The sequence below is a fragment of the Notothenia coriiceps genome, unplaced genomic scaffold, assembly GCF_000735185.1.
Source record: "Notothenia coriiceps isolate Sejong01 unplaced genomic scaffold, NC01 NC01_scaffold00037307, whole genome shotgun sequence".
Lineage (NCBI taxonomy): Eukaryota > Metazoa > Chordata > Actinopteri > Perciformes > Nototheniidae > Notothenia > Notothenia coriiceps.
In genome coordinates this window covers 17,660-26,341 of record NW_011370008.1, presented here as the reverse complement: position 1 = coordinate 26,341, position 8,682 = coordinate 17,660, and the positions used below count along the sequence as shown (strand labels likewise).

Genomic DNA, 8,682 nt, shown 5'->3' with positions numbered 1-8,682 from the left:
ATAATAATAATAATAATAATAATAATAATAGATTTATTTTGTTTGCGCTTTTACAGGTGCTCAAAGACGCTTTACAGATATAGTGAAAAGGAAAGAAAAGAAAGGAACAACAAATAAATATATAGTTAAATTTTAATTCAAATAATACAAAAACAATCAAACATTAAAAGCAGGATTGAAGAGGTATCATATCAATGCATATCATTATTTCTGATACATAAACATTAAAAGCAGCGTTTAAATATTCATAGCTGGTTGAGGTGGAGCTTAGTGAAGCTATTCTTGGTAGCTTCATGTAATACAATTCTTTATATGTTACAAAACCAATGTATGTATGTTTTTAATATGCGTTTTAACTATATCTGTGAAATGAATGTAAGGGAGTAATACAATAAAAATGTGCCTCTATAATAGTAAGTGTAGTAGAGGTATAAAGAAGCAAAACAAATTGAAATATTCATGTACAAATACCCCTAAATGTCCGCAAATGTACTAACAAACATTGAAATTGAAAGAAAGTCGAGAAATAAAACTGCTTAGTTAATTAAAAATCTAAACTTATAAACATTAAAACGTGCCATAAACCCCCCACAAAACCTCATCTTCCAACCCCACTGTTTTAAACCTGGTTACGCCTTTGTTGTTCCTGTATTCAGAAATCATTGTTGCATCTTATTGTGTTCCAGTTGTTGGAATGTGGCGTAACCTATGTGATCCCTATGTGCTGAGTGCAATATCGTGTGTGTGTGTGTGTGTGTGTGTGTGTGTGTGTGTGTGTGTGTGTGTGTGTGTGTGTGTGTGTGTGTGTGTGTGTGTGTGTGTGTGTGTGTGTGTGTGTGTGTGTGTGTGTGTGTGTGTGTGTGTGTGTGTGTGTGTGTGTGTGTGTGTGTGTGTGTCAGTGTGTGTTTGTGTGTGTGTGAGGCGGCGCGTGCTTCACTGCAAAGATTCATGTAGCTCCAGGACATGCTTTTTTTTAGTGCATCTTGTTAGTTCATTCCTGTCACCTCTCTCTCTCCCTCTCCCTCGCCATCCCTCGCTTTTTTACAGCGCTGAAGGGGGGATGGGGAAGGGGTGGTGGACGGGCCTGGAAGGGGAGGAAATGGGGGGGGCGGCGGCGGTGGAGGCAGTCACCATGGTTACAATGCCACGACAAATATTCATCAAGTCGTTAAAATAAAAACAAACTGGAGTGCATTATAATTGCTCTTACTGACTGGATCCTGTAATGCGTTCATATATTATGAGTGAGGGGAGCGGAGTGGAAGGGGCTCGCACACAAAAAAGACTGCTATTAAAAAAAAAGTTAAAATCATCTGACCTGCGGGCAAACACATATATGAAACACTCACACACAATTCAGCTGTGTGTGTATAACTATATGTTTCAATTACCTGTTTATGGAATTCCCTATGAGTACTTTCGTGTGTCTCTTTCTCTTTGTCCCTCCATCTCTCGCTCTTCCTCTACTGTTGTGTAGCCCGAGGCGATACTGTGATGTGTCCTCCCTCTGTCCCTCCCTCCCTCTCCCTCTCTCTCTGTCCCTGTCACCTTCAATTGCTCTGTGAAACTAGACACACTGCCTGGGGCAGGGAGGCAGGGAGGGAGGGAAGAGAGGAAAAGAGAGAAGGAAAAAGGGAGACAGACAGACAGCGTTAGACGGACAGAAGGAATAAACATTTGGTGTCATGTAATACAAAAAGAGGAACGGCAGCCCTGATGTGTGGCACACTCTCAAAAACAATCATCTTAGTCAATTTGACAGCCAAAAACATCAAACTTGCTTAGCTGTTGGAAAAAATACAATCAGATACATATGCACATCTACCCAATTTAGGGCACTGTTTGACCTTTGACCTGGGTCATTTTGGGCCTAACCCTACATGCTCCAGGATTCCTCTTGTGTGTGCTATAACCCAGTTGCTTCTCCTTGGAAAATAAACATGTCAAACTGGTTTGTGTTGTTCCTGGAGCAAGGAACCTACTCTTTCTGTCTACAAACACAAAAGGCTAATGGCAACCACAGAACAGCTTCATCTTGTTTACCTGGTATTAAGGTGAAGCTTATGTTTAAGTACACATGACCTAGTAGTTTACATAGGTGGTCGTTTGTTTTAGCAAAATGATGTGATTTGATTTGAAATATGAAAGGTTATTTTTCTTTATACCAATAACACAGGTTATATCTTTAAATGGCTGATACAATTTCTGTATTTATTTTGGGGAAAAAGAGCTATAAAAAAGCTATACATTATATTATTAGAATATATCCACTGAACGACTCATAAACATGATAAGCGTGCCAATGTAAAAAACGATTTTACACATGATGTACAACATATCTTACTCAATATACAGTTAGTTAGTTGAACATATATTCAACTAAAATAAAACATCGCGCTAAACAACAAGTTAAAGCACCAAAACAACATTTAAACCGTTAGGCTATTTGCAAGTAAAATCAAAAACAAGTGGACTAACCGCATGTGATCACTTACCTCTGTCTGGGATTGAGGCCTGCATGATTAACTGACGAAATGTTAACATGCAAATTCGCTCGGTGGGAAAAGAGAAAAGGATCATATTATTCACACAAAATCGGAAAAAGGACATTTCTTGTTACCAAATCAGGAGGCAGATCTGGTTGGTCCGCGGTTGTGCTCCTTAAATGTAATTGGTGCTCAGGTGAATTAGGAGGCGGGACAAGCATTTTTGATTGGCTGTAGGGGCACAGGTAACCATCTGTTGGTGATCGAGGCGTTTACTGAGAATTTTTCGGAAAGCCTTGAACCGTTAAGGGATTTATCGACGGCAAAACGGACGGAAATGTAACTTTTTTAATTGTCTTACTGCTCCAGTTTAAGCCTCAACATAGGAAGAAGAAGTGGGGAATTGCATGTAACGTTTTTAGAGGATACTGTTCTTTGTTAAGAGATAGTCGGTTCTCCTCAATAGTTGCGAAATCGGACAAAATGTCGCCAAAATCACAGTTTCGTGCCATCTTTCTGTGCATAGGTGAGTTTGAACCCTCATTTCCCCCTTCATGTCCCCCTTGCTCTCGCCATGTCTGCTGTTTCTTTTCCACCTGTTAAACACACTGTGTTAGCTAATCGGATAGAACTGTATTTTCGCTTGTTGAGTAAAAAAAACAGCTTCATCGACCAAAGTGAATCTTAAATGTAATTTGTGTTAATATATTTAGGCGTTTTGGCTTCGTATGCCCAAGAATGTGGCCGATCACCGATAGTGGAGAACCGGATTGTGGGAGGGATGGACGCCATAGATGGTGCTTGGCCGTGGCAGGTGGATATACAGGTAGGTCCCTTGTAATACTCTTCATCATCAGTTATATGGGGTTTACTCCAGGTCTTGTTTATAAAACCTGCTGAGGGGGAGTTTGCTTGTTGCTTGCCGAGGTGACTCACTCCTTTCCCTCCCCCCTTCGGCCTCCAGTTAACGACTGCTGGTCATATCTGTGGAGGCTCCATCATCTCAGAGTACTGGGTCTTATCAGCCGCTCATTGTTTCCCCAAGTAAGTAAACTGTCCTCAGACTCACTGATTCACTGCTGAGGGACGATCACATTCCTTTGTGAGCTGTTTTGGTAATTTTAGGTGTTAAATATCATGTTATCTCAGGAAGCTTCTATATCCCAACTTGATTGATTTGTTTTTAAATGTTTAACTTATTGCAAGGATGCACACCAGAAAGTCTTATAGAAAATGACTTTCCCTCCAAACAAACCCTATTTGATTTATTTGTTTAATGTTCAAGGTTAGTTTATTTGTATAGCACATTTTAGGACACAGAGGCAATTCAAAGTGCTTCACATAGGTATTTAACACATAATAATTAAAAACAAACACACAAACAAAAAAAAGACAATTCATAAAAGCGATAAAATACTGACTGCAGCTAAAAGTGCAATGATAAGGCACGGTTAAAGGATCTCAGGATAGGCTGCATTAAAAAGAAAGCTTTTTAACCTTGATTTAAAAGAACCCAGGGTTGGGCCTCAGAATTGAGGTGTGTGTTTTCCAGGCTTGTGGTGCATACAAGCTAACCAGGAAGTATCTTAGAGTTTTACAATCTATTTGACAAGGTAGTAGAAATACCTAGTCATAACACAATATGTAGAAACAGTCAAAATACTACAAGAACAGCTATTAAAAACAGTGGCCTTTCAATAAAAAAACAACCACATGCCTGTGTCCTGCGCCATTGTGGTGAATTTGACAACATCAATAATAATGAGTGTTTCTAATGTTGACAACTAATTGACGATTATTTCTAATGAATGTTGCTTAGTAGGACAAAGGAGTTTTCATTTGATTTATTTGACTTTACTAGATGAATGTTCAAGGACCAACATGTTGTTATTAAAGTGAGTGCAAGTGAGCAGAACTTTTTATTTTTCTCCTAGATTATGGTAAACATTTCAAGTAGCACCTGTCTGGCATTACATTCCTTATTGTTTCACATTTCGAATTTCCAGTCATACAGTATTCATATGTCTTCTTTCAGTCCCTCAGATTTAAGCTCTTTCGTCGTCTACGTTGGCCGGTACCGGCTGAACGGATGGAATCTGCACGAGTCGACATACAGTGTGAGCCGGGTGGTGATCCCGTCTGGTTACAGCGAGCCGCACAATGGGAAGGACCTGGCGTTGGTGCAGCTGTCCAGCCCAGTGACCTGGTCAGATTACGTCCGGCCCGTCTGTTTGCCCGACTTTGGCACGCTGTTCCCAGGAGGCCTGCAGTGCTACGTCACCGGTTGGGGAAATGTCAGAGATAACGGTAAGGCTTGCTAAATTCTGCACATTGTCTTAGTATATGTAAAGATTACTGTTGTGCAGCAGTTAATTATTTTACAGGTCTCTGAAATGCCCTGGTTTTTCTGATGTCATGCATGATAGTGGAACACACATCATTTGTGAATACACTAGTATTTATTTGCCATACAGTTATATGTTTATGATATTAATTATTATATATTTTTAAAGATAAATATGTGTGTGCTGTGCTGGCATATCATAGTAAAGAGTACAGTTTGGGTGGGAAATTGATTAATGTAAGAATCAAGATGTTGTTATTTTTAACATCAATATTTTAATTGTTTTTTATCATTTGAACTAGTTTTACCAAAAAAAGTACAACACTTTTTTTGGTAAAACATTTTAATAAGCGTTTTCAAATATAGCAACTCAATCTTAAACCCTCACTTTACTCCACTTTTCATTTAGGGGTTGTTAGAAAATATTTATACACAATAAATAGTTTAAAATACAATCAAGATGTCATTTAAATGCTTAACTGCACCAACATACTAGCAATTAGAATTCATTTTGAACCATACTACTGTAGATTGTAGCATGCTGACTACCTATGTTAAGTATTTTCTTAATGTTATTATTTTATTTATGAATCATTTAAGTAGGCCATAGGTTAAATATCAAATGTGTTATATCTCTCCTCCTGTCAAGTTATTCTCTCCAAAATGTAGTCTTAAAACATAGATGCGCAGAACTGTCAGCCCACTGCTGATGAGAGTTAAGACTGCGAGGTCAGTGAGATACAAAGCCTTGCGACACATTTCAGAGACAGCGATGATACAGATCTTTTGATTTGAAAATGTTAACAAGGGTTTTAAGGAACCATCTAGTGTTACAACTTTGGATAGATTTGCAGGTCTCCCTTGAAAAAGAGATCAATGATCTCAATGGGATACACCTGGATAAATAAAGGTTTGAAATGAAATAAACAAGTTTACCGCTTCCCATATTTAGGATAAATATCGAGAGAGAATGGCTTGGCTTCAGAATGTATGGTGTTATATAATGTGATTGCACTATTCTACAAGATCCAATAAACCTTTAGCGCCAGAGATCACGTCGGTGTCTTGCAGCCTTCTTTGATTCTAAATACTTGTCTCATTAAGATTTTCCTTCACAAACTGTTTAGTTGCAGAAGTTACAAAGTCTCCCTCACCATCCTCTTTTTGTCCCTGTGTTCCCCTCAGTCCCTCTGCCAGGAGTCGGGACTCTGCAGGAAGTGGAGGTGCCAATCATTTCCCAGAGTTCATGTCAGGAGATGTACCAGACGCACCCGACGGAGCAGGTGGACATCCTGTATGACATGATCTGTGCTGGATACCAGAAGGGCGGAAAGGACTCCTGCCAGGTACTGTTGGATCAGCTGTTTGTGATGCTCTGTATTTACAGTCACTCAGACACACTCACGAGCTGCTAGCATGCACTGTGTAGTTTTTAAGATCTTCCTTTTAGAGCACTTTATTTCCTCCCCAAGCTGATTTGAGTGTGTCTTCTCCTCAGGGCGATTCAGGAGGGCCCCTTGTCTGCAAGATGGTGAATGGGACCTGGGTGCAGGCGGGGGTGGTGAGTTTCGGACTGGGCTGTGCTCAAGAGAACCAGCCAGGTGTTTACGCGAGAGTCACCAGCTACTCCAGCTTAATCAGAGACACGGTCCCAGGGATCCGCCTGTATGGCCGAGCTGCAAAGAACTGGTGTGGGAGGGCGGCCATGTTGGTCACCTCTCTACTGATCCTGCTTCAGAAGTAGAACACTTTATCAACGCGATATCAGGCCAAATGAAGGAGAAAACAAATAATATGTCAGACTCGCGTCCAAAAGTTTTCCTGAATGGTAGAACTAGAAACCTGAAGTGCATATCAAGCCATATTGAACAAGAAATGTAATTTTAATCGTACATTTTTTAACTGATTAAAAGTAGTTTTGATAGGTTTGTATTTGAAATCAGAATTATGAGCTTAATAAATTATGTGTTCTGTATTTGAAATAAATTGTTCATTTGATTCTTAAAAATCAGGTCAGTGCTCTGTTCAACTTTTTATAGCCGAGTTTGGAAGTGTTTTACAATCCACGTGTTGTTTAAGTAGGTTTATTCATGCTCTTTTAAAGCTAGCCTTTTTATATCGACATCTTATACATCTGATTACAACTCCTCAGAATTAACGTTTTTGAACAAATATCCCCATCATATTTTCAGGACACTTTTCAAGTTTTTTTTAATCCTTTTTCAAATGTTTATTTTAAAAGCAGTAAGCCAATTTTAAGGTGTGTTTTCAACAGTACCAACTTAATATCAATGTTGTTAGGGGATCATTCTAACTCCTTTACTCCTAAAATATCAAACCTTTTTGCCCTTTGACTTTTATGACCAACCCTGACTCAGTTATCTAGGAATGTGTTGCTTTATGTTGATATTCCCAGTTTATGACCGGGCAACTCTCGGTCACAAATGGACCGGTTTATGGTTGTGATAACGCTGGAACACTTCCTTCTCGGTGTTTGTGGACTCCAAGGCGTAATCTTCGAGGCCATGAGGGTCAGACAAGTGATTCACTGTCCCCAGATGTTTAGGCTATCTCTAGTGTTCCCAGATGTTTAGATTATCTCCCCCAATATGTTGATTACTCTCTGCAAACTAGTTAAAAGGTCTAGCGAGAGAGAGGCGCTTGAGAATTGACGTGGCAACCCTCCCGTGCAGTCAGAACCTCTGGCTGTGTGAGTTGTGATGTGAATTCTCCGGCCGATATTTGTAATAAACCATCAGTGTTTGACATCAAAGCTCCTGACTCTCCATTGCTGCAGAAGTTTCCCTTACAGATGTTACTGTCGTTTATTAAATATCCAGAAGCAGAGGCAGGTGATGACACTTCTTTATTAGAAAGAGAGCGCAACATGTCATTATGGTAATACAAAAAGTGCATATTTAAAAAAAGAAAAACAAGCTAGCTTTTTAAGTTAGTCTGTATAAGTCTTCAGTCAAGATTTTCATGCTATATTAAAAAATCGAACATTCACACAAATCAAAGTGTTGTCTTATAAAGTCCAGGCAGGGAAGGTCAGGCATCAGGAGGAATGGTATCAGAGAGGATCATGGGAGAGCCGAGTTGTAACTCCTGCTGCAGCGATTCCAGATCAGCTGGCGTCATGCGGTGCACCTCGCTCCAGTCAGAGAGCAGGGAGGCTGAGAGGGGGGCCGAGTCGTAACTGAGGAAGTAGCAGGGAAATACAGAAAGCATTAAGTTATCCCTCTTTTTATATTATACTCATTTAAATAGCATGAGTGACAACACAGTATCATTGTAATGAGAACTGATTATTTACAGTACAAATGCATTGCTGGTCCCACAGCGAGTATTTACATTGTTATAGCAAAAGGAAAGTGCAGATAAAAGGCAAAATTGAAGTTATTAAATATTAAATAACGAGGCAGGCACACATTTATAAAACAAAATAAGTACACATTGATAGAAAAGCCAGTAATTCATTAAAATGGCAAAAGTACGACGGAGTATTAGGGCCACACTTAGGAAAAAAAACAGATTTCGAGAGTAAAGTCGTAGTTTCGTAAGTGACTTGAGAAGGAGACAGCAGCGTCCTGAGTGTGGAGCATCTTGTGAAGCAGTACTTTAGTTTAGGTTTCTCAAATAATGAAATACTTAATCTTTTGGCACATCAGCATCAGATTATCATAAATATTAGAACTTTGAAAAGGTTGTGCAAGAAACTATGTCTATTATTTCGGAGAAAGAACCAAACGGACTTGGAGGAGATTGTCTCCTTTCTGCAGGAGGAAATGGCTGGTTCTGGCCGACTACAAGGCCATCGTTGGTTACATCTACGAGCTGTTCAAAGGGGAT

The 8,682-nt window shown here is 39.5% G+C and overlaps 2 protein-coding genes across 2 annotated transcripts in view; one reads left to right on the top strand and one right to left on the bottom strand.

Moving 5' to 3' along the window:
• Positions 1–2,737: 2,737 nt before the first annotated feature.
• LOC104967447 (serine protease 33) lies at positions 2,738–6,841 on the top strand. Its single transcript, XM_010796900.1, has 6 exons — positions 2,738–3,012; positions 3,200–3,312; positions 3,451–3,530; positions 4,522–4,793; positions 6,016–6,176; positions 6,329–6,841. The coding sequence occupies exons 1-6, from the start codon at positions 2,970–2,972 to the stop codon at positions 6,572–6,574; spliced, it is 915 nt and encodes a 304-aa protein (XP_010795202.1). The 5' UTR covers positions 2,738–2,969; the 3' UTR covers positions 6,575–6,841.
• Positions 6,842–7,678: 837 nt separating this feature from the next.
• Positions 7,679–8,682, bottom strand: part of mapk7 (mitogen-activated protein kinase 7) — a 9,026-nt gene continuing 8,022 nt past the window's right edge. Inside the window, exon 7 of the mRNA XM_010796899.1 lies at positions 7,679–8,029. Within this exon, the coding sequence (XP_010795201.1) occupies positions 7,882–8,029 (148 nt within the window). The 3' untranslated portion in view covers positions 7,679–7,881. The remainder of the gene's footprint in view (positions 8,030–8,682) is intronic.